Raw genomic sequence first — 25,317 nt, forward strand, 5'->3', positions numbered from 1 at the left:
TTCTTTAATTGGAGATTTGGTTTTATAGGGACCTTACATTGGCTGATTTGATTTTAGACAGCTGACAAAAATGGCATCAGTTCTTGTTGAGATGCCTTTCCTTGATTCTGCAGTGTACTGATGGTTTTTACATACTTATTTTATCAGTTTTGTTTTAGGCGTTTTAAAATTTTGTATTTTAGTTTCTTAATTTATTTTTTAACAGTAAATTGCTTGATATGACAGACATATGAAACAAGAAAACATGAATACCTCGGGGTGGAGTTAGTTCTATCGTGTTAATTTCACAGAAACCAACAGGGAATATAGAAGGGGAGGTTGCATGGTAACAAAACCAGTCAGACCCATCAGCTGCCTCAGATCCATCAATCCCAATCATAAGATATCCATCTGCTAATACCTAGAGTTAAATGTAGAAAATTAATACAAAGCAGTGCAAGAGAGGAAAACATGAAATGACAGGTAATTCAGATGCCACGGGGTTCAAAACATAAAAGAGAATTTTTCATCAGATTTCTCAAAGAATCATGGTTGCATTAACCAGGGGTCTTCAAACTTGGCCCTTTTATGATTTGTGGACTTCAACACCCAGAATTCCTCAGCCAGGCACGCCTGGCTGAGGAATTCTGGGTGTTGAAGTCCACAAGTCATAAAAGGGCCAAGTTTGAAGACCCCTGCATTAAACCATAAAGTTCCCCTTTAGTCAAGCTTAATTCCTAATGACAACATGAACACATGTGCTATTTTCTTAGCAACAATACAAAACTATATGCCACTGCCTTCTTCCAGAATGCTGTTTTGACTTCCCAATCTAATCTATTGCCCTAGGACTTCTTAAGTGACCATCCAACTTAAATGGGCAACCCTGCAACTTTTTTCAAGATCAATCATGGTCAACTAAGTATATAATATATTGGTACTTTTACAAATGACTCTGATTTTGGTGTGGGGTACAAATAATCTACCAGCTAGTTCCTAGTTCAGCTCCTTTATATAAATAGTCCATATGTTATGCAATTGGTCCATATAATCTATAATGTCATTTTACGGGCTCCTTTTAACATACATGGAAATTAATGTGATATTAAGTAGAATTTAATAATGTGGCCCCATAATATCATAAACTTTTAGTATTATGCGATTTATATATATCAACTATATTATATATTTTATATGCAGCCCAAGACAACTCCTCTTCACTCAATGCAACCCAGACAAGCCATGATTTAGAACATTAAATAACAATGGCCCTAATGGCTGCCTCCAGCTCACATTCCCCCATCACGTAAGTTAATTATCTTTACCTTTCTAATTGTTGCCACACATATAGCAGAAAGATTTAACGGATCTATGGCTTCCAATTTCATCCCCTCTTTGAACCATTCTCCACTGGACTCAGCTTCTTTTACCTAAAAAATACCCATAGCACACATTGATATATGGCAAAAAAAACAAAACAAAAACCCAGAGACCAAAACACCTGTTAAGGCATTCTTTTCTATTCAGTCTTTGTGTGTGTATTTTAGATGCATCATTTTCACTCAGATGCAAATTCATTTCTTTCCTTTATTTATTCTATTTTACTGTAGTAAATACTCAAAAACACAATCAAGAAAAAAGGGAATTAGGAAGAACAGAAAAAATAAGCAGTATACAATGTCAAAGTAACATTAGATTGATGCTACATATTAATGTACCTTGCATTTTCAGAACATTATTTAGATTGATTCAATATGCAATAAATAACAATAGCCATAACGTGAATCATAGTGAAGAGAATTAATTTGTCTACTTAATCTAAGAGTTCTGTCATTTAGTAATTTAAACAAAGGCCTGGTATTAAAGCCTTGGGTTCAGAGAAACACAGAGTTCAAGTGCAATATATGTCTCTATATAGAATTATAATGCACAAATGGTTTCCAACTTAAATTCTGTATCAGACTTATTTTTCAAATATTGTTATGAGTTATTTGACAGTGATGCATATTCCCACAATTTAATTTGTCATTCTTCTATAGTGCACGTTATATGTGATTTTTTTTTCAAAGTCACAGAATGAAAAGAATCTGTCAGGACCCATTTTGGGATGGATTTTTCAGCCAGCCTCTTTGAGAGCGGAAGGGTTGCCTGCTAGGTTGATTTCACTGCACATTGGTGGAAGGGGGAACTCCCTCCATAAAAGCAGTCCTTCTGCTCTCAAAGAGACTGGCTGGAAAAGTTCACAGCACAGGCCAAGAGAGATTATTAGTCCCAGGTGGCTGAAGCATAGAGCACTTGGAGCCAGGCTGGCTCCAAATGCCCCATGCTAAAATCCCTTTCATTGTAGACTTTTCCACCAGCATCTTTGAGAGGGCAGGGACTGCCTGTCAGATAGATTTCACCCCACTCTCTGTGAAGCAACCCTGTTGTTCTCAAAGACGCTGATTCTAAAACGCCCTTCTTTGCTGAAAAGCCAGCAAAAAGGGTCTTTCTGAAATGGGTGGAAAAGATTTTCTCTCACTTTAAAAAGATCACATTTGCTAGTCAGCCAGCAAACCAAATCTTTCTAAGGTGAGGGGGGAGGGGGTTCTTCTGCTTTAGAAAGATCACATTTGCTGGTATTTTTATAGCTCTTCTCCCCTTTCAGAAATATTGTATTTTCAGGCTCTCTAGCCAAAACAAAAACTAGGAAATGGAGTGTTTCTAAAGGCTGGAAAGGCTAGTCCTGAGATGGGAGGGGAACAGCATGGCTTCAGGATCTGAGCTTCATTTCTCCAGCCCAGGGCAAAAATTCTTTTTTACTCATGGAGGGCAGCTGCCTTCCCCCTTTGGGCAAGGAGCTCTTTCTGTTTAACAGCCCACACAGTTGCTTAATGATCACATTTGGGAGAGCCAGGCAATCATGTGCCTCACTTAACGAGCATCAGGATTTGCAGCTATAATGGGCAGGGTTCATTATGATAAGACAAGGACTACCTCCACTGAAGCAAGGGGTAATAAATGTGGGCTAATCCTTTTTCTATATTTATCCCATCCTTTTAATACACTACTCTTTATCGACTGATTACGTTATAAATGTCTTTTTTTACAGTCCTGAGCCAAAGACATTTATGTAAACTACCTTAGAGTCCCATTCCTTCAACAGAGGCAGTGTAGCCATAACAGGATGTAATCCAGTCTGTCATCCAAGTTAGACAGCTAGCTAGCTGGCTAATGAACTTTAAAATCTGGAACTGCAGTCCTCCTCATTCATTAATGTTTTGTAAAATCTGAAGCTTCAGTTACTTGCCTCTGCCACTTGTTTAATACTTTGTCTTCAAATCTTATTGGAGTAATCATTTGAAATATTAAGTGCTGATAAATCATACCCATTAAATTTTAACATTCTTTAAAATTAATACATTTCTTCAATATGAATAAAATTTCTTCTAAAATATCGTACCTTAGCAAATAATTGTGGGGGTGCATCAACGTGACCATCTTGCTTCTTGGTAATATCTTTGAAGAAAAAGGAAAAATTAAGGCTGCCTCCTCCACTACTTGAAAATCATGATCTCCTAAAAATATTATTAGTCAAAATTATAACTGAATGTTGACACAAGTAGTAAAAGCATATTTGTGACAAGAGAATGACATTACAATATAATTTTAAATGCCTTTATCTAAAAAAACCAAAACAAATGCTGTTCACTCAGCTTCATGGTTACATCCTAACTTACCAGATCTTTTGAATCGATGTCCTATACTCCGAGACCAACCAATAGGATGAATGAGTGGGCTGTACATATGGCACCAGAAGTCATCTGTTTTGTCCTCACTTTCTTCATACACTAATCTTAACCTGCCTCCAATCACACTGTCAACAACTGCTATCCGTGTTCGGCAGAGGTGTGTTTTATCGACAACTTCTACTCTCATAGAAGGCTTGAAAGGATACTGCATACTTTCAGATACCTTGAAACAAGTAATTGTGCAGCATTAATTCATGCGCATCTGCAAATATTTATTATCCAACATATTTGCACAGAGTATTAGTCACAAAGGTCTGTCTATGTTAAATTCGTTTTTGGAGAATACAAGCAGCAGAATTCCAAATGTCAATAGCATCTTACAGTGTTTCTATATATAGTGCCAATGTTGTTTTTTTTGGGGGGGGGGAATTTAGATCAGAATATATAACAATGAGGTTTCAGAGTCTAGTGACAGTCTTTTATTCAGACAATCTAGAGCAGTATTTCTTAAACCTTTTGCTCAAGACCCCTTCCTACCTTTAAACATTATGAAGGGCCCCAAAAGAGCTTTAATTTATATGGTTTATATTTATTAAAAATTACCATATTAAAAACCGATGCATTCATAGAATACTGAATTATGTAAAAAGCAATATTAAACCTCTTAGATATGAACATCAATATTTTTCATGAAAAACCTCTGTATTTTTTAACAAATAAATATGAGGAATTTTTTTTAATTTTTGGAAAATATCTTCAATATTTGACATAATTCTGATTTTGCAGACCACCGTGAAGGTTTTAAGGGACTCCCAGGGACCCTCGGACCACACTTTAAGAAACACTGGTTTGGATTATCAGACTAGGCAACTCTAATTACTGGATGTCATGACTTACCTCTCAGGTTCTCAATCAGTTTATTAAATGAGAAACTATCTTTTTCCAATATTATACAGTCAACTGGAATCAGAATAAATTTTTCTTGTATCCTTTCAAACACCTGAAAACATTATTACTGGTCCAGCTATAGAAGCTTTGAGTTTTGATTTGCATGCTATGCCTGTTTTTAACAGGTTAGCTTTTAGTTAAAATATTGAATTCAAATTTAGGAGTATGTGATGAGAAAGATAAACAAATACTTCCTTGGCTTTAGTCTCAGGGCTATTTTCAAGCTTGCAAAAACCCTCATGCAGGGTCAAGGAAACTGATTTAACACCAAACTGATTTAACACCTCAATTATTAGCAAATTCCCCACACATTTAGTCACTCTCACCTTCTGAGAGAAGTCAGGAGGAAGAGTTTTGGCACCGGTGAGTCTTTTTACCAGAAAAGCTTTCCAATTTGTATATTTGTGTTGAATGGCTGTCAAGAAAAAAACATGCATTAGCTATTTAAACTTTGAATTAAGAAACTCTGAATGAGAATCAGCAAGTTTAATGGTAATCCAAATACATTAATTATTGCAAATTACTTAATCAAAAGTAACTCAAATATCTTAGTACATAATATGTAGTGCTCACAATTTTAACATAGGATAGGCATCCCTAAATAAGAATTTAAAAATATTGACTCGCACCATCATAATCAGCACAGAGAGAACGAGATGAACAATTGAAAGTATTACTGCTATATTTTACATACATCGTGGTGGAACTAGAGGTTTCCCACTGGTTGCACACCAACCAACTGGATGGATATCAGGTCCACAGATGTTACACCAGAAGTCAAGATTTGAATCACCTTCAAAGCCTTCATATCTTAATAAAGCATTGTAACCTGAAACAGAGGTTGCGTTTAAGGGCTTATTTTGGAGGAATACACCTGCAGTATTAATCAAGGTTATTGGGAGGTGGGGGTTCCAATTGTGAAACTGCATTAGGCCCCCAATTCCTTAAACCAATCTTGAGTATCAGTATTAAAAACATGAATATAAATATGGGCACACATATTCCAGTAAAAAATTTAAGCTAATCCCATACCATTCTGATAAGTTCAACAGTTGCAATAATGGTTCATCAGTCTCTGAAGATGCTAAAGATTATAATTAATATTCTATGTACCATTCAATATGCCACAAGCTATTCTTTACAGTTTCTATGATCAAAACTGATTGGCTATTCCTAAGGGATATGCCTCACTAAACAATCTAACAAGTAAACTATTTAACACTGATGATTTCTATTTCTGAAAAACTTTTCAAAGGAATAATTCTTCAATTCTGTCTATGCAATTATAGTTTAAAATACATGATTATAACAATTAATAACCTGCTAATTTCAAAATCCCAGCAATCCAGAAGACTTTGGTAGGTAGGCTGCAATCTGTGTTAGGGACTTCCACACGCACACCTTCTGAGATATCACCCCAGCATGTCCCCATAGGTGCCTGCAATGTAAATCAGAAAAATAAAAGTCACATCACAGGTAAACATGTGAAAATACACACAATTTTGAAAACATACTAGCAGCAATACCATAAAGCTTACCTTTTTTAAGAGACAGTACAGAATCATTCCTCCCTTCCCCCATTCTTCCAGACAAAGGAAATTTATTTTTCAATATGCCTCATATTTACATAGACTTTAAGCATGAGGGAAAATCATAATGATTATTACAGAAATAAAAAGAAATCCATCCAGAGTCAAATGCAGCAAAGAATATAAGACCAAATAGGAAATCAGCATTTTTCATAATAGATTCAAGCAATGTAGAACTGAAGAAATATGTAATTTTTAGGTGCACAAATATTTTTTGTTTTTTTAGAACTATCCCAATAATTTTAGAAAGTATACATATAGGGAATATGTATGTATGCATGTATGTATATTAGCCAAATTAAAACCTTTTTAATTTTTAATTAACACATTTGAAAAGTTACAAGAAATAAAATAGTTAACTGTAGTTGAGATACCTTATTGCAAATTATTGCAGAGTAACTTTGTTTATAGCAAGATAAGCACTTGACATGAGAGTAATTAAAAAGTACGGTACATCTAAATTCTGGAAATAAGGAAGTGTGTTTACTCAGGAAACATTATTATCTCAGTACTTAACCCCTAATAATTTTTTAGGTTTTCAGTGAATAAGATTATTTCATTTGGCCTATTTCTTTGCTGGTGTGGTATACTTTCTGAACTGGAAATTTGGCAGTGACTAGAGAACCAAAACAATCTGAAACTATGGTGGTCATTGAACCCAGTGGGATTTATTTCTACATGAGAATTATACAGTTGTGCCAGAAGATACAAATCAAATAAAAATGTGGATAAAGGTATAATGTTTATATAATGAATTACTGGTTTCAAAATTTTGCAGCATTTTGACAACATCTAACAATGGAGAGTTGAACATGACTCAAGGGGAAATCAAATTCAATGGATTGTTAATGGGAAAATATATGAGAGGTACTGTATAAAGTTAGCTCTGAATATTACTTGATGGTTTCTGAAGTATCTAGCCTCTGACTGCTTAAAAGTGCATTCTGTTTTAGATGTTACAATTTTAGACAAGGCAACAAAAAGAATAAAATACAGAAGCTGAAATAGGAACCATCCTATGAAATTTTACTAAATTTGTAAATTTGCTAAATTTGTGAAGTATTATGGAGGGTCCCAGACAGGATACTACTAACGTTCGTGACAGTGACAATAAAAGCAGCATTCAGGTAAGTTTCAAGACAACAGCTTTAGGCACACTGAATACTACAAAATAATTGCCTCATAATCATACAAACGGTATTTCTTAAGAAATCCTATACTACATCCCAGCCTCTAAGAAGCACATGGAAGCATCTGTTGTTTTAAAAATGATGCTTCCATACTTCTGGTTTATTGCAGTGGTCTCAAATTGAGAGGAAAAACTGTTATGCAAACATCCACTCAACATAGTTTGTGGCATACAGATGTTCTCTTTTAGTAGTCTATCTGCTTCAGGGAAAGCTTAGCACAGACAGATTTAATACAGAAAAACAACTCAGAAGTATTATTACACTAACATAATCTGAAACATACTTTACTTAGAAGAAACATTCATAGTTAAAATTTCCAAATTGTAACAACTTTAATTTCCAAACCAATGTTTCAGTGAAGAGATTCTAGACACTAACTTAATGCTGCTCTTTCTTAAATATATGGACCAGACCAATCTCTCTCTGATTTATTTCTGTTCAAAAGTGATATAAAATTGAATTTATGCACATGTGTGTGTAGTAAAGCCAGTAGAAGTAGCTACCCCATTGGCTGAGGTTTCTCATCCAATTGGTTCAGAGTCCTATTGGCATTATAGTCATTTTTATTCTGTTCAGTTCATGACCAAAGTTTGAGGCACCAGATTTCAAAGATGCGGATTGGTATAGGGGTAACAGCAGAAAGTTAAACTTGTCCTTGTCTGTGTAAAGATAGTGGTTCAGCTAGTTCCTCCTACACCAATCCATATGGCTCTCAGTTCTGAAGAAGAAAGCCATAATGGGTATGGATCTTGTGGCCTTGAAATGATGGTATACAGTATATTCAGTATACTGTTTTCTCCTGAACATGACGTTTACTAGCAGAACCATAAGTGTGCAGATAAGAACAAGTTTACCTTCTAGACTCATGATGAAGACATCCACCTCGGGCTCCTTCCCAATAAAAGGAAGGTCTGCCTGGCCACCACTTTGATCCAGCGCACACTCTGGAGGAATTATCTGTGAGGGACAGCCGCCTTCCCTGCAAGGTAAGTTGCAATCAGGAAGGTCTTGATGGGTGAGGTCCAGATTCATGTAATGGCCTTCCCTATCCAAAAAAGGCTGACCACATAGTATCTGAATAGGACAGCTAAGTATTACTGTTAACTGCTCAGCTTAGTAAAAATACCTGGTGGGCTCTGGAATTTCAGGGACTAATACATCTTTGGTATAAATTTTTGACAAAGGATCAAATGAGGTATAAGTGATACCTAGTCATATTTTGCAAATACTGTACACTACCCACAACTATCACAAGGATGGTCAGACAACAAGACATGGACAGGAAGATTTGAGACCAGTCATTATATCTCACAAGAGTGTTGTTATAGGTAACAATTCAAGAAGGATTTTAAATGCTATCTTGAACTTTTGGAGGAAGGATAGAATTTAATAAATAAAATTGGAGGCATGTGTACAACATGGATTGTTTTTTAAAAATAGTAGTCTCTCCTTCCTCCCCAATAAGTGAGCAAACGATAACTGTTACTTGGATTCAAGGGGGGGAAAAACATACATTTCTTGAATTAAAAAACCCCTTGAATTTAAAAAGGGGAAAGGTGCCAGCAAACCAATGCCATCAATAGTTAGCTACTGAAAAGAGAAGCATTTATTTCCTTTAACATTTTATTAATAAGTTGAAAATAAATGTATAATGTTTTCAAAGGCATATATATTCAGAAACAAATTTTATGAGTACTCCCAATTAATCAACTAATTTAAAAAGTAGTTCAAATAATAATGAGAGCAAGTCTCATGTGTGCTTATCGTACCCTTATTGAGCATACTGTATATTTTAGCACATACAATCAGGCCAAGTATTAAGTAAAAGTTGGCAGGTTTTGCTAATACTATACTTAAAAGGGACTAGAGTCTCTCTAGACCATTTAAGGCTATTATAATTGGGCTACAAAAATCTGGACAATCACTATACTGCTGCCATCTAGAGTAGACATTTTGCAACCCAGATATGTTAGTCCTCAGACAATTTGATGTCTTAGTATAGGGTTTTCTTCACTGGAAAATCTGAAAAAAATCCACTGCAACAAAAAATAGTTTTTGTTCAAGATCCAATAAACATTTCATTTAATGGACCATTTGGAAGGAGAAATTAAATTTTAGTGTCCATTAAGGTTGACTCAGCCTTCCATCCTTCAGAGGTCAGTAAAATGAGGACCCAAATTGTTGGGAGCAATATGCTGATTTTGTAAATTGCTTAGAGAGGGCTGTAAATCACTATGAAGCGGTATATAAATCTAACTGCTATTGCTATTAAATCTGAACATATAAAGTTTGCACCATGATTTAAGGCATGGAGTAAAGGCCAGACAAAAAAGTATCCATTATATCAGAAGTCCACTAAGCTAAGATCTGTTAAACTGAAGGTTTATTGCACTATTTTGCCAAAAAAGGGCAAAAATCAGAAATCTAAGATAGATGATTCTATTACAGTTAGTGGTAAAATCTGTATTTAGTATTATGCAATAAAGTTAAGCCTGGTAAAAGCACCAGATAGCTTAAAAGCAGGATGATGATTGTTTGGACTGACTGAATTTTATGAAGAAATGGATTAAACTAAATTTGTTATATCATGTGAGGGAAATAGAGGGAAATCTTTAATGTACTAATTTCAGTTATATATGTATGACTTTGTTTTTGGATGATTGATTTCCCCTCTACCACGGTGTTTTCTTGAGCACTCTGATGTAAAAATTAAAAAACCAATAAAATTTGTTTGAAGAAAAAAAAAAGCACCAGATATAAGGGAGAGTCTTGATATTTTCTTAGAACAACCTGATATGTTTTCTTTCAAACTGCAGTGTTAAAGCAGCAATAAAAAGAAAAATATGCAATCCTTTGTGGAACATCTAAAGCAGCATATTCATACCACACATTATCCATATAACTGTTCAATAGCCAGAAATAAGAGGATATGCCGGAAGGGGCTTCTTCAACGTGATTCATTCATGGTCCCACAAACAAAAACTATGGCTAAAACACACTAGGTTAATGGTAAAAGCATTCAAATAATAAGCATATTGGACATGAAATTACCTCAAAATGGATTATGTGCCATCAAGTTGTTCTCAACTCTTAACGAATGCATAGTCTCAAAATATTCTCTTACAAATACTCAATTCTGGGTGTATATTAAAATGTATCTAAGTCCATTTTGAATTAATTATGTAAAAGTCATTCATTTTACTAGTTGAATATTTATTCACACTGATGTAATTTATGTATCTTATTTTGTCAAAAAGATTTTGAACTAAACTATTTCAAATTTAAAACATGCCATTTTTAGTACAAAATGCTATGCCTCAATCACAAAACAGCTATATCAAGTGATTTGAAAATATTTTCAGTCAAAAATTGGAATGCAAAACAATACCATCTGTTTAGTAGTGATTGACATTAGAGTAAACCACAGAGTATCTAGTGAAGGGGGACATGCATATAGTACAACAAGTAGAAATAATGATATTCTTCTGACTTTTACATAGAGACCATTCTGAAGTTACTCTTGCTGTTAATTTTAATTGCCAAACGTTTACCGCAGTTTTGAAGTTTTCCTGCCCAGTTTAGTGTTATTTGCTTTGGGAGTTACCTTTTAACATCAGACAAAATGAATGAAAAGTGCAAAGGTTAGCACTGGTTCCTGAAGTGATTTTTGAAGATATAACTTATATCCTTTCTCCAAGCATGGGTGACAGGAATAAAATTTAGCAAAGGAATATTATACCATATAAAGGTCATTCTTTTATAGTGTATTAAAATTTGTGAGCTTTGCTTCAATTTATAATGTTTTATTCTAAAAACACAGGTTGGGGTTTTTTGGGGATGCCTACTTCATCTCCACAGAACAGTTAATGTTATATAGAAGCCATTTGGCCCAAACTGCAAACTAGTAAAACAAACATAAATGAACCATACCAACTTTTTTTTGCAGAAGTGACATTTAAAATTATGATAAGAATATTAAAGAGAAGTCCTTAATTATAACACGAAAATACAAATAAAGGAGAAAACTCATCCAATATAAATATCTGGTGCGCTCCCATGCCATCTGTTCTAATGGGGAAAGCACACTCCAGATTCCTTCACTGAAATGAAGTTATCTTGTGGAACCCCGGAGCTATGCAGGTGGCCCCTGCTCTTTGGAATAATTTTCCAAGGCTGCACTTTCCTATAAGGCAGGGGTCCCCAACCCCCAACCCCCGGGCCGTGGACCAGCACCAGGCTGCGGCATGCCAGAAACCGGGCCACACAAACAAGCAAAGCCCCATCCGTGGAATGCCGGCAGTACATGAAACCACACCCCCTCCGGTCCATGGAAAAACCTCTCTCCACAGAACCGGCCCCTGGTGAGCAAAAGATTGGGGACCTCTGCTATAAAGTACTAAGTGCAAGTTAGCTCAGCTCTGCAACTGTGATTTGTTAGCACTGGGTAACAAAGATTTTGCTTCTTGAACACTTTTGGGTGAATCTTACAGACTGTTGCCTGCTCATCATGAAAATAACTTGTTATTTACCCTATCACATACTGTTTTATAGAATGTTTCTGTTTTTACACAATGGCAATGTACAGTACCTGTTGATTATGCTGCACACATGAATGAAATGTATAAAAACATGGAACTATTGTTGAAACATATCCTGTACCCCAGGTACAACTGGAAAATCTGTGGAGATCTAAAAATAGTTTTTGAAAACTAGACTGGACAACCATTTGACTGGTATGGTATAAGCCTCCTGCCTTGAACAGGGGATTGGACTAGAAGATCTCTGAGGTCCCTTTCAGCCCTATGATTCTATGTTCTAATGGCTCTGATCCTTGGAATGCAGCTTGGATATACTTTTCTTCTTTCTGAAAACTTTTCTTCAAGATCCTTCTATATGGTCTATTACAGAAATTATAGAAAAATGAAGCTGGTAATAGGGCTATAATCAGACCCTATACATATTTATATCCCACCCTCTTTAACAGGCATTATTCCTAAGGAAATTCCTTAAGAATTTTCAATTTTTAAAGGTTTGAATTATAGTTGAAAATCAAAGCTAACTAGCCAGAAAGACGGTCATCCTGTCTGTTGCAGAGGCTGCACTTGTTACTTTGGTTCCATGAAATTTTCATGACACATGGATGACAAAGTAAATTAACACAAGGAGACAGAATAAGGTGACAGGTGACGTCAACAACTATTACAAGGCAAAACGATCTTAATTGCCATGTTCTGATCAGGCTTCCTTAATAAAGAGTGAGAATGCATTAAATCACAGGTATTGTTATTTTACCTACTTTCACTTATTGTTATGTGTTAACAACTTCTCATCTAGCAGCCACAATGTACTACAAGAATGAGGCAATCAGCTGTTGGGAGGTAAAAAAAAAAACTCACACAAATGTGTATGTTTTTTTCAGGTGCCATTCCATATCTTAAAACTGCCTGATGGTTTGTTTTGTTTCTGGTCAAACTGGCCCTGTATGCTGTGCAAAAGAAACCTGAATTCTTACATCTGTAAGCTGAAAGCATAAACAGGAACACCAATGCTGAATATGCTTCTCATTAATTGAAAACTCATTTTTATACAGCAGAGGCAACTATCTTTAATTCCCTCCTTCCCTATTGTTCTAGCCCAGGGGTAGGCAACCTCGGCTCTTTTATGACTCATGGACTTCAACTCCCAGAATTCCTGAGTCATAGCTGACTCAGGAATTCTGGGAATTGAAGTCCATGAATCATAAAAGAGCCGAGGTTGCCTATCCCTGTTCTAGCCATATGTCCAGTCTTTCAAGGACACTGCATAGGATATCTCCAAAACAATTTCTCTACTGCTGATAGGAGGAACTTTGAATCCAACCATCTTATTTTAAAGGCACCACTTAGGTTAACTCCAAAAGCAACTTTACTGGATGGATCAGCCAAGTTTCTATTAAAACAAGTTTATTCTTAACCGCTGTTAATGTAAAATAACTAATTTAAAATTATGCACTCTATTATATAGACACGCCTTACTAATGACAGAGTAACTTACTGTAACTTGTTCCTTCTTGCAAAATCAACCTGAAAAACATGCTTGTTCTGAACTCCACCTGCTTCTGAGGAAAAATGCAAAGCTCTCTTTTGTACATAAGGGGACTACAAGAAGTTTAATCTACAATACCAGATTTCACTGAAGGAAACTTGGCACCAAAGCTTGACAGATACCTAGGATCAAGTCCACAGGATTTTAAGCACCATCTCTAAAATGACTTTAAAAAATTGTCACTGAAATTATGATAGCCACTACATAAACTGAACAGTAGGGTACCTCTTTGGATTTGGAGATTGCAATTTTAGATAATTAAGGAAGTTTGGATTTCAATTTAATTTAGAGTATCAACTTCAGTTAGGGGAAAGGCCACATTTTCTGTATAATTTAACATTATGAGCTTTAATTCTCTGCATATCTAAGACATAGGTTAAAAGGAACCCTTGAACAGCATGTCGTTGTCTTTTTCATTATTTCTTAATGAATATAATAGTAAATTAAAAACAATATACTTACATGTTTAAAACAATTCACAGGAGCTGCTGTGAAACTATTGCTATTGATATAGTTGCCCCAACTGAAACCTTCCATTGGAACAGATGCTAGAATGAGAATTACTGCATTTAGCAACAATAATAAGCAAGGCACAAAATGTAATGCATGAAATGAGCACAGAAGCATTTTTCTTTGTTTTCCTTTATATAAGCAATATACATTTATTTAAACAATATTTTCAATCTATTAGAAAAATTACAGAAGGGTAGCACTGGGGAAAATTCTTCAAAATTTCTCTGAAAAGTCATAGTGTGCTGAGGAATATGGTGGGTTACATAAGAGATCCTCTATCAAAGTAACTCATCCAATCAAAGAAATATAATCGTCTGATGTAGGCCAGATGCACAACACTGACTGGCATGAATGAAGGCATACTGTCAAGGTATATAGGATAGATATTAGATCAGGGCAGATACACTTCTGTAAGTTCGTCTCCCAATCTATTTGGTGAAAGTGCTTTTACAACCATTGACGTAGCTAAAAGGCCAATATTACTCAGAATATTTTCTACTGGATATTTTACCAAAGGCTCAGATAAGGAATTTTAGTATGCTTCTTTCAATTTCCTGGAATATATTGTATATTTTAATCTAACCATTCTTTAGAAGGTTATTCCCTCCATTACAAAACTGGGAAAATTTTCCCCATAATTGTTACTTGGTGGTGATTAATAACAATGTTACCTGTTTTAGTCTTGGACTGGTTCTGTACCGTTGCTTGGTATTGAGCATATGCAGCTAATTTAGCAACTAAAGGTTGTTTTTGTAACACTTTAGCCTTCTTAGTGGGAGGTTTTCCCTGAAACAACAAGAGCTAAATAAGGTTCTTTTCAAAAACACAACACAAACGTTTGAAGCGGTGATTCTACTGGATAAAGCAACACTTTTGTTTTCAAATTTATTTGATATCCATTTATAATAATGAAAATTCATGACAAAAATTTGAGAGAAAAACATTTACATTCAGAGAAAAATTAATTAAAGTGTCCCACATTTTTAGGTTGACTCAATTTACCTTTTCAAACCATTTGCAAAAGATTCTAGCAACTGCTATTTTGATTTTAGATTTTTTTAAAAAATGTAATAAATAACAGTTCTGCCATGCCAAAAATGGGAAGATCATCTGGAGAAAATACAGATTTTTCACACGCTACAAGACTGATCAATGCAATAGTGTTTAAGAATTGGGTAAATAAATGCCACTTTGCTTCTTGAAGATAATGTACTAGTTATTCCTGCAATTTGAGTCGATGGTGCTATTCTCTTGCACCAGTTATCTTGCCTGGGTGCAACAAGCACAGCAAGAAAGGGGAGAATCAAGAGATGCTATCAACAAATTTATGGGATGGAGAGAGATCAGGCCATTAGGGTAAAGCTGTGAGATGGTTAACTGACTTTCTCACTGTTGTCCTGGTTCCCACATTAAAAAGTCTTTGGTTGTCATGTTGACTTCCATTCTGATCTAGCTACATGATTAATTAGTACTAGTTCCATCCAGAATAGAGATTCAGATGAGAGCAAAAATGAATTTTTCTGATCTTTCATACCTAACAATTATAGCTGAAAATACATTTGAATTCTCTGTACAAGAATATTTAATGCAACAAGTGCAATAGGCCTATGACAGTCAAATCATCTTATATTCTTCTTCCTAGAGTACTATATTAAAAATGCTGTTAAAATTAGTAGTACAGTTCATAGATAATTTCAGCACAGACATTCTTATTACTTTTTATTGAAATCCATAAAAGATATTTGGATAACTGAACAGTAAAGCAACTTTCTCACTTTGCCAAGGAGCAGCCATTGAACTAGCAATTAGACTCCTCCAAGCTGAGTCACCCATATATTTAGTGAACACACTTATGCTGATATGTATAGCGCATTTATTGCAATCACTGTAATATGAATGGAATATTTGTCAGAAGGGGATATGTAAGAAAACTTTCAGAAATTAATCACACTAGTTTGTTGCTAAATGGTAAAATGAAAAGGTTAACCTTCAATACTATGCACACCTATTTAGGAATAAGTCTAATTGAATCTATTGGGACTTATTTGTATAAGCATGCAGATAGGCAAACAGAACATATTTGTTCTCTTTGGTATAACTAAATTTATATGTTCTCTATGTTTAGTTTCATTGTTTATGCAAAGCCATGACATACATTCGGATGTAACATTGGAATTCTGCCACAATTGGTTAAATAAATACCAATATAGCATTGGGTAAATGAGGAAGTTAGATCCAAACTAGCTACATTTATTCAGGACACATTTTGAAGTTAAGTAACTAAATTAAAACACAAAGCTTTGGAGAATCAGAAATAACTTCTATGAGCATATCCTTATTCCAGCTTAGCAAGATTACAAAAACCTAAGTCTTGTCATGGTAAATGCTGACTTTGGAATTCAGGAAATGTTCAGTTAGGTATTACATGCAAGGAGGCTAAGAAATGCAGACATTCTTTAATCTAAATCAGAGTCTGGAAGCTTAGAGAAAATAACTTTTAAATATGTCAATACTGAAAAATAAATAATCCCACTGGTAACATTTTTAGAAAACAGACTGAAAGCATGAAGTATTTTAAAAAATCAGTACTGTAGTTATGCTTGCAGGTATACAGAGTGCTTGCATATTTATGTAGTGAAACACTGCCTATAGAAATATTGTATAAAAGATAAGAAATTCCTAGATAGGGAGGCACTTTACATGTCACTTACACCCTGGTCCCCTCATAGGAGGCTCATATTGAAGACCATCTGGAAGCTTCAACTGGTCCAGAATGTAAACCCAGGTAACACCTTTGCTTTACAAGCTATGCTGGTTGCCAGTTTGCTTCCAGGTGCAGCTCAAGCTGCTGGTCATTACCTATAAAATCCTAATTAGCCCAGGACTGGTTATTTGAGGGACTAGTTGTCTCCCATAGATTTAATCTAGTCGGGTGGTTTGCACACTCTGGGTTCCTTTGAATAAACGATGCCGAATATTGTGACCCTAGAAGCACACCTTCTCAATGGGCAAAACCTGTCCTCGAGAATGAGGCTCCTCCATGAGATCTGAACGGGTTCCATCCTGTTGTTTTGAAAGGCCTTGAAGACCTGGCTCTATATTCAGGTCATTAGCAAGAGTGCTCGAAGCCTCTTTTTTTGGGATTGCGTGGGCCGGTTTCTTTTTCATTCCTGTACAATTTTTGTTATCTTTGCCATCTTTTCTTCTTGTTTTTGTTTGTTTGTTTGTTTTACTTGTGAACTCCCCAGAGTAATTGAGAGGCGTATAATTATTATAAATCACTCAAACTGTTCAAAAAGCAAAGTGCTAATACAAAATTATCAGAAGATGAAACGTTCATATAATAATGAATTGAAGAGGAAAATCTGTTATGATGTCAGAGGACAATCAAGAGTCACTTATCAATGAGATGGGTGGCATAGAAATGTAATAATAAATAAATTACTAAAATGCTTATGGGTACTTACAAATCATATCCTATGTATTCATCCTGAGCTAGGCTGCTGAGGGTCCCCCACTCTCCATGAGGCAAAAGAAACAGTGGCCAGAAGGTATACTTCTCCAGGGCAGCTCTCTTACTATGAAATAACTTGTCTCATTAAGTACAAGGAGATATCCTTTTTTGCCTTTCAAAAGGCAATTAAAACCATGCTGTTCCATCAAGCTTTTGCTATGGGTGGTGGATCTTGCTACTGTATTTTTTTTTTTAAATCTGTGTTAATATTTTTTTATGAAGTTCTATTATAAACCCTACTGAGAGTTATATAAACAAACAAACAAGCAAACAACTAGACCTTATGGCATGTTATTGACAGGATGCAGTGATGGCCAAAGGATTGTGCATTGTAAAGAAGGATTCAGTAACCCCTCCAGGAATCTGTCTCTCTGCAGCTATCTTAGAATGCTCAGAATCACTGTACAATTGAATCCAGTTCTTAGCGATAAAGTAAGAAAGCTCACATTTGTACCCTTCCATATGATTTTACAGGAGGTCTTTTGATGGCTACAATTGGAAATTAAGTGCTTGATTCAGACCTTTGGACTAATCTTTTTTTTTTAATTTTTATTTTTTTAGTATTTTTGTTAGGATGAAAAGCCGTTGTTATGTATTAATCTGAACCATAGCATACCTTATAAGACTTTATATAGTAAAGATAATAAAATTTGTGACTGTACCGTTACCTGAAGTCTGGCCAGAATGCTGGCCTTCTTAGAGTTCGATGAGTAGCTTCTTGAGCAGGAAACACTGCAGAAGCGCTTGGTCTTGGAGTAAAAGGCATCTCTGACACCAACCATCCCGCACATTTCACAGGTAGCTAACGAGAAATATAATAAATGTAGGTTCAGTCTGCAGCTCACATAGAAGCTAGTACTATATCATCCACATCCACATCCCCTTTCCTTCAAGAATCTTATTCAGCATTTATTGGTGTATTAGTGTATTTATTGTGTATTACTAATCTTGCAGATGCCAGGTTAATTTCTTTCTTGACTTTACTACTTTCCTTGTAGACTTTAGACTCAGATAGTTATATTTCCGCTAGAGACTAGGCAATTGTTTGCAAACAAACATTTTCAAACAGTCAGATATTTTTGAATTTTCCAGATATTATTTCTTGCAATGTAAGCAATCACTTTTGTAATCTGCCTGTCGTACTTACAGTATTGCTATAGCGTTTTCCTGAATTTATGGTGAAAATTAGTTTAAGCAGTGAAACAACATATATTACTACATAAATAATTACTGTACTATTTATTCAATTTGTGTGGCTGTCCATCTCATTTAAGCGATGGTATACATAGTGCATTTTGTGAATATCTATCAGCCACTGTATCTCATTTATGGCATTTGTGTCCTGCTTATTAAAGCAGCAAAACACACAATTTTTAAACAGCCTTTCTATGGGAAGTAAATCATAATATTAAACATTACATTTGCTAGGCATTATAGCTTTATTATCTCATAAAGTAAGAAGTAATATTTAGTTAGGATACTTAAATATAAAATAATAGAACAGTTTACTCTGCCATGAAATTATGCCCTGTTGTATAAAAGGTTGGTCACCGCACCCACGTTTTAATAACCTATCTTTCCATTTTTTCTAAATATAGATCAAAGCCAGCCAATAACCCCATCAGGCTTAATATATTTGTATATATACATTCAAAAGGAAAAATGAAATCTGGACCGAGCTTAGAAAAAAATCAAAAGCAAAACATTTATGGTCCTGAATTTCTTCATAAAGACTACTATGATTTGTTAACATTTTTAACATGTTCAACTTGAATCCATCTTCCTATGTCCAGATAAAACAATATATCAGAATTATCTTAATATCAGGCAAAGCCTAAATGTTGTATAACAATAAATGCATGTACATTTAGTAGTGCATTTGTATAATATTATGGTACAAACATTTTTATAGTAATTTAATGCTAACAAGGAATATTCCAGCATTAACAAACTTATCATTTTTTGTAACAGATACACAAAAGCCACAATCTTTGGTTTCTAATAAGAAGAATGAACCTATTAATAATCTGCTTGACTGAACACTTCATTGAAAAATCTATAATATTTGCACTCACCCATGCCAGATTTGCCATCTGGATAAGTGTAAACCTGCCCATTGTTCTTGATTATTGGGAGATTGGAAGGTAAGGGAGAAACCTCTTCTTCACTTTCATCAGAACTAGAACTACTACTTGTATCCTCACTGCAGCTATCATAGCCATCGAACATCCCGAATGAATCACGTCTCTTCCTTTCTGACCTTGAAGGATGTTCAGTCTAAAATGAAAAAAAAAGCAGAAACCACTGAAGTATATGAATAAAAAGATGTGGACAAAATATTACAACAATTTAACAAGCTAATAGTAAACACATATGCCATTTCCTCTTTTAAATGGCACTGTACACAATTTCAATTGTTGAAGCAACTCATTACGTAAACTGTAAAAACCTGTGACATGTTGTTCAGCTACAGTTCCCGGCATCCTTTATCATTGGGCTTATTGGCATTTGGAATTATATCTTAGGAATAGGAATTACATTTTAGTAATATCAGAAAGCTATACAATTCCCTCACCTAGAATTAGAAGAACAAACAAAACATTGCAAAAGTTATATTGAGAAAAATCCATAATGTGGCTAGCATAAATTTTGTGTGTGGGTTTTAACCCAAGGAAATTATTCTCAACATAAAAAAATTATTATTTTATTATTGATATCCTTTCTTCTACTGCAGATCTCAAAAGAAAGCAACAAAGGGCTTTGTTATAAATAAGGAAATGTATATAAAATATGGCATCAATTTAATATACTATAATATGATGGAGGCCCCTCATATTATAGCCTCTCCAGTCATCTCTTCTCCAAAATATCATAGAGAGGTTAATGAATCAAATCAGGTAAACTCTATAATGTGGCTGTGGGAGAAAATAAGTTCCTAAAAATTGGAATGAAATGAAAAAAAAAAATGGAAAAATGAAAAAAAAATGTTCCTGATGCTCATGGATTCCCTTTTTCACTTGCCGTATTTTCCGGCGTATAAGACAACTTTCTAAACCCTGAAAATCTTCTCAAAAGTCGGGGGTCGTCTTATACGCCCAGTCGTCTTATACGCTGGAAAATACGGGTATTTTATTTTATTCCTTTACACATGTGGTTTGGCATATTACTCATCAAGTTTTCTCTCCCCCCACTCTCGCTCAAACTCTATATTTTAACTGGAAAAGTTGGGGGTCGTCTTTATACGCCCAGTCGTCTTATACGCCGGAAAATACGGTAACTCCCAATACAAAATCTCTGGGATTCAATAGTTTATGATCCTTTGTGCTAAATTTTTAGGTGGCTGAAAAGGCTTCCTGAGGGAGGAGGTCTACTTGCACTAGTCATTTTGCCTCTTACTTTAAAAGATTTCAATTAATTCCTTTCCTCCAGGACAGCAAACAAGTCACACTTGAAGTCCTATGACAAAACTCCACAAGCTACCTTACTAAAACTGTGCCTAAACTCTTATTTTCTGCCATTTTCCCAGTGGTTTTTAAAACAAAATTCTCTATTCCCACTAGAAATAAAGAAAAACAAACTCCAGAAAAGTTATCATTTATATTCTTCCAAATCTCTAGGGTTCTGATTCTGCTAATCACTAAATACTGCCAGCTTCTGAAATGTTTCTCTTTCAGAGAGTTTAAACTACTCTCATAAAGTTGACAATTTGCCACAGAAACATCACCATGGCAACTGACAGAATGAAAATGCAAGTATCACAAAACAAAACTTAAAAATCTGTGCGAATGTGGGTTCCATGCATCACCAGAACTATTCAGAAAGATTTTTCAAGATATTCTAGAAATCTTCATTCCAGATATTTCATATAGCAAAACAGCATAAAATAATATATGTGTAGAAATAAAAGGATATTTGGAATTGCATCCAGTAGTATCCACCACTGACAGAATGGTATCCACACATTAAATGAAATTGCTCCTGTTTTGTACTTCTCCATATCACATATTCACGTTTGTTTGGATTAACAGAGGCACAGTGAAAATAAGAGCTAGCAAATTCCATTAGTGAAGCACTGAATGAAATTGTTTTACAGATAAGAAAACTGGACCAGGAAGACCACAGCACAATTAACATTTTCACAAAACTAAGAACATTTCTTTTCCACACCTCTGTCTAAATTCAACTTGAACAAACTAATCCTTTTGGAGCCCAAAAGTATACAAGCTTTCATGAGTTACATTTTGCTCCTGAAACAGCTGCAACAGAAATCCTTCATCCAAATATTGATTACACTACTATAAAATGCATTCTACATAATCACTCCAATTGTCACATGTAAATACTGAAAAGCTTTGAGACATGTTATGTTCTTGCAATATTCCATACATCTGCTCCCCCTGCAGTCATTCAGTGGTATCTTCTGAAAGTGACCCTTTGATAAGAAAGTCTGTACTGTATACTGTACTGTATAAAATTGGAAAAATTATTACTAATGGGAAACATAGTACAATTCCATGTTCCCTCTTGTTTTATCTTGAATAGGCGCTTTCGGATCACTTGAACATTTATAAATATCGAAAACTTGGGAATATTTTTCTATATTTAAATAGTCATAAAAGGAATGCATTTGGGGGGAGGGCACCTAAAACAGGAAAATAATTCCTTGCACTGCTCAAACATCTTGAACTAAATAATTGATCACTTGACATGACTGGCAGCATCAAGAAGGCATTATTTGAACACTGATAAAATACAGTAATCCGTTACTATGAAGAGAATCAATTTATAACTATTATGTGTTTAGTACTGATTTTAAAGGCCTAATCCTGGAATTACTGAGACTTTATTTTATGATACACATAATAGTATCTTATAAATCTTCTGAATAAAAATTAGCTTTACAGACAATTCTATCCTGGTATTAATTTCAATAAAATAAAATGTAATAATTTTAATAAACACAAACATACATACATTGTTGTTTTCTCCATAGTAGTAGGCAGAAAAATCTTAAACTGAGTTATAAATTGAGATACAGGGAAGGAGATGAAATAACAGATTTGCTGCTTCATTCATAGCTTTATCAACTATGAAAAGATGGGAGATGGAAATTATTTTACATTTTATTTAACAAGACTAATTTGGTGGTTTGTTATTAAATTTCCCCTTGGGTGGTATACAGAAACCTTCTGTGGCTAACCTTAGGCTGAGAGTCTTGAATTGGGCTGTTTTTAATAGAAAAGAGTGGTGAGCAGGAACTTCCATCCTACAGGCACAAGAAAGATCTGTCCCTATCAAAATATGATACCTCCTGGAATATATCATTCACCACATAATAGTGTACCTATTTCTTAAACAGAAAAATAATCATGGCTTGTCCTTTACCATAACTAATCTATATTATAAAAAGACAGTAGTTTAATTCTCACAGGTCCTCATTTGCATGATTTATTAGTAGAACAGATTGTTTGAACTATGCTCTTTTACAGACTTACAACTTTATTAATTATCAAATATAAGCTATGCTTTAGATCAGAATAAAACATATCCTAGTTGGTATTTAGCACATTCTGACTAAATTCACCATCTAAAATAAGAAACATAGTTTGTTTTGGCTTAAAATGACCTTGATAAACAAACTATGCCTAAAAGACCTTGGCTTAGCATTGTTTAGATGGCCACTATCAAAGATTTTCACTATGTCCTATAATCAATGAAACTTTTTTACAACTCCATTTTCTGAAAAATCTAAATGCATTATAAACATCTATGGAGTTAACTGTAAATATAAATTTTGTTCATAACAATTTATATTAATCAGTTGATCAAGTATCCTGGAGATATTTATAATTGGAAAATCCAGATGAATTGTGTTTCAGAAAAATTAATTTCCCATTAATTTCTTATTGAAGATGACAAATTTACAAGACAAAATTCTTCCATGTTAAATATTTTGAAATACAGTGAGAATGGCCAGAATGGGAACATGTTAATAATCTGTGTTGAGTCTTTGAAAGAAAAAGAAACAGATATGCTTATAAATTCTTAGGCCGTTTGGAATAAGAAAAGGCATACATGAACAGTTTACACATTCAAATGGTAAACAAGCTTATACTGAGCACTTAAATGAAAAAGCAAACTAGCTAAAGAAAGTGAGAAAAAAATGTAGCTTAATGTCAACAAAACCAAGGTTACTTTGACCCAGGGTAAAAGGAAAGATGTTATACTTTTATGTAGCTGCCCTTTTCTACATACCTTAGAGAAATCTATTTTGACATATTGTATCTTGTCTAATGAATATCTTAAAGTACATTATATATAGCCATACATTGAATTCAGCATTAAATTGAAACTAGCAAATAAAATTCAGGAAACCCATTTTGCCCTTAAAAAGCTCTATATTTAAACACATAATGAAACTAGCATATGGCCAACATACAAGGCATGTTTATTTGACCATTTCCTTCTAATGTCCAATATTTATATTTAAAAAGCGATACAGTATATTGTAGTTCGGGTCATTTTAAAATTAATTTAGTTGTACATGAACCTAGGCCTTCCTCATTTATTTAGTTTAAAAGTTTAAAAAACACTGAATTAGTCCTCCTAAATTATTAGGTTTCTCTTTTCCCTAATAGCCATATTATCCACAGATTGTGACGTCCAAATCATTTTACAAACCCTTCTTTTTTTCCCCTTCGCATTCTCTGGGTGCTACTTTCTGTTTTCCCAAATAACAGATAAACCAAATAAACACAGGAAAAATGTAACTGGCTGTTATTTGTTTTAGCACTGTGTACATTTCCCTCCAAAGCATGTTTGCCGCAAATGTTACACATGGCCAAACAGCATATATACCTTCCTTAGGACCGCCTCCACTTCCTCCTCTTCTCCTACCACTTTCTGACCATAAACTGCTGCTGCTCAATGCAGCTACCACAAAAGAAAGGAACTGCTCTGTTCGTTACACAAGGGCTCTTGTACAACGAGAGAGAGGGGGGAAAAAACCCCTCTAAGTTATAAACCTTCTGACGGCATTTACACAGGGTAAACAACTTCACCAGGGCTTTGTTTCTGTTTTGTTTCTGCCTTTGGAGGAAACAGGCAATATGCCCCCAGGCTGTTCGGGTAAGTTAGCAGCTCAACGTTGTGCAAACCCGGAAAATGGGTTAAAATGCTGCACCCAGGCTACTACGAGCACCGAACCGACCGAAAGGAAACCTGGCAGGGCGAAAGACTTTTTCTCAAAAAAAAATAATAAATAAATAAAAAAGTGGGGGAGCAGAGAGGCTACCCAGCCTGGGGGGAGGGTGACCGAGTTTCTTCCCGACTCCCCCCGCTCTTGGGTCCCTCTCTTCTCAGGATAGGGGGGGGAAGAGACGCTGCCCTGACACTCTCGGCCCGGGACGGAGTAGGTGCCGAGGCGCCCGGCAGCTCGCTCTCTCCTCCCAACGGCCGGACGTCTGCCGCGGGTCCTGCCCACGCCGCGCTGCCCCTTCGCCGGGGCTGGCGGGAGCTCCACTTACCAGATCCTTTGTGTTTTCCATCAGGCCCTCATGGGCAGGGGATGCCTCCGACCGTCCCCGCTCTCCACCCCCCGCCCGCCCCTTCGGCTCAGCCCCCTCCCCTTTCCGAGGGGCAGGGCCAGGGTGGAGGAAGGAGACCGTTCAGCCTCCCACTTCTGCGAGAGAACCCGGGGAGCGAGAGAAAAAAAAAACAGTCCACTCTAAGCTCCAGAATATCAACAACATTAGCATAACTGGACCGCG

At 35.3% G+C, this 25,317-nt stretch overlaps 1 protein-coding gene across 1 annotated transcript in view; it reads right to left on the bottom strand.

The window, feature by feature from the left end:
• The window catches only part of MBTD1 (mbt domain containing 1), a 44,833-nt gene extending 19,719 nt beyond the window's left edge, over nt 1-25,114 (bottom strand). Inside the window, exons 1-12 of the mRNA XM_015817511.1 lie at nt 25,075-25,114; nt 19,624-19,825; nt 18,217-18,350; nt 14,706-14,820; nt 13,984-14,069; nt 5,979-6,096; nt 5,353-5,487; nt 4,985-5,073; nt 3,699-3,933; nt 3,422-3,477; nt 1,305-1,409; nt 253-400 (exon numbers count right to left, since the gene is read on the bottom strand). Coding sequence (XP_015672997.1) covers nt 253-400; nt 1,305-1,409; nt 3,422-3,477; nt 3,699-3,933; nt 4,985-5,073; nt 5,353-5,487; nt 5,979-6,096; nt 13,984-14,069; nt 14,706-14,820; nt 18,217-18,350; nt 19,624-19,825; nt 25,075-25,095 — 1,444 coding nt within the window. The 5' untranslated portion in view covers nt 25,096-25,114. The remainder of the gene's footprint in view (nt 1-252; nt 401-1,304; nt 1,410-3,421; nt 3,478-3,698; nt 3,934-4,984; nt 5,074-5,352; nt 5,488-5,978; nt 6,097-13,983; nt 14,070-14,705; nt 14,821-18,216; nt 18,351-19,623; nt 19,826-25,074) is intronic.
• Between the last annotated feature and the right edge of the window lie 203 nt (nt 25,115-25,317).

The sequence above is a fragment of the Protobothrops mucrosquamatus genome, unplaced genomic scaffold (genome assembly GCF_001527695.2).
Source record: "Protobothrops mucrosquamatus isolate PMUCROS unplaced genomic scaffold, P.Mucros_1.0 scaffold600, whole genome shotgun sequence".
NCBI lineage: Eukaryota > Metazoa > Chordata > Lepidosauria > Squamata > Viperidae > Protobothrops > Protobothrops mucrosquamatus.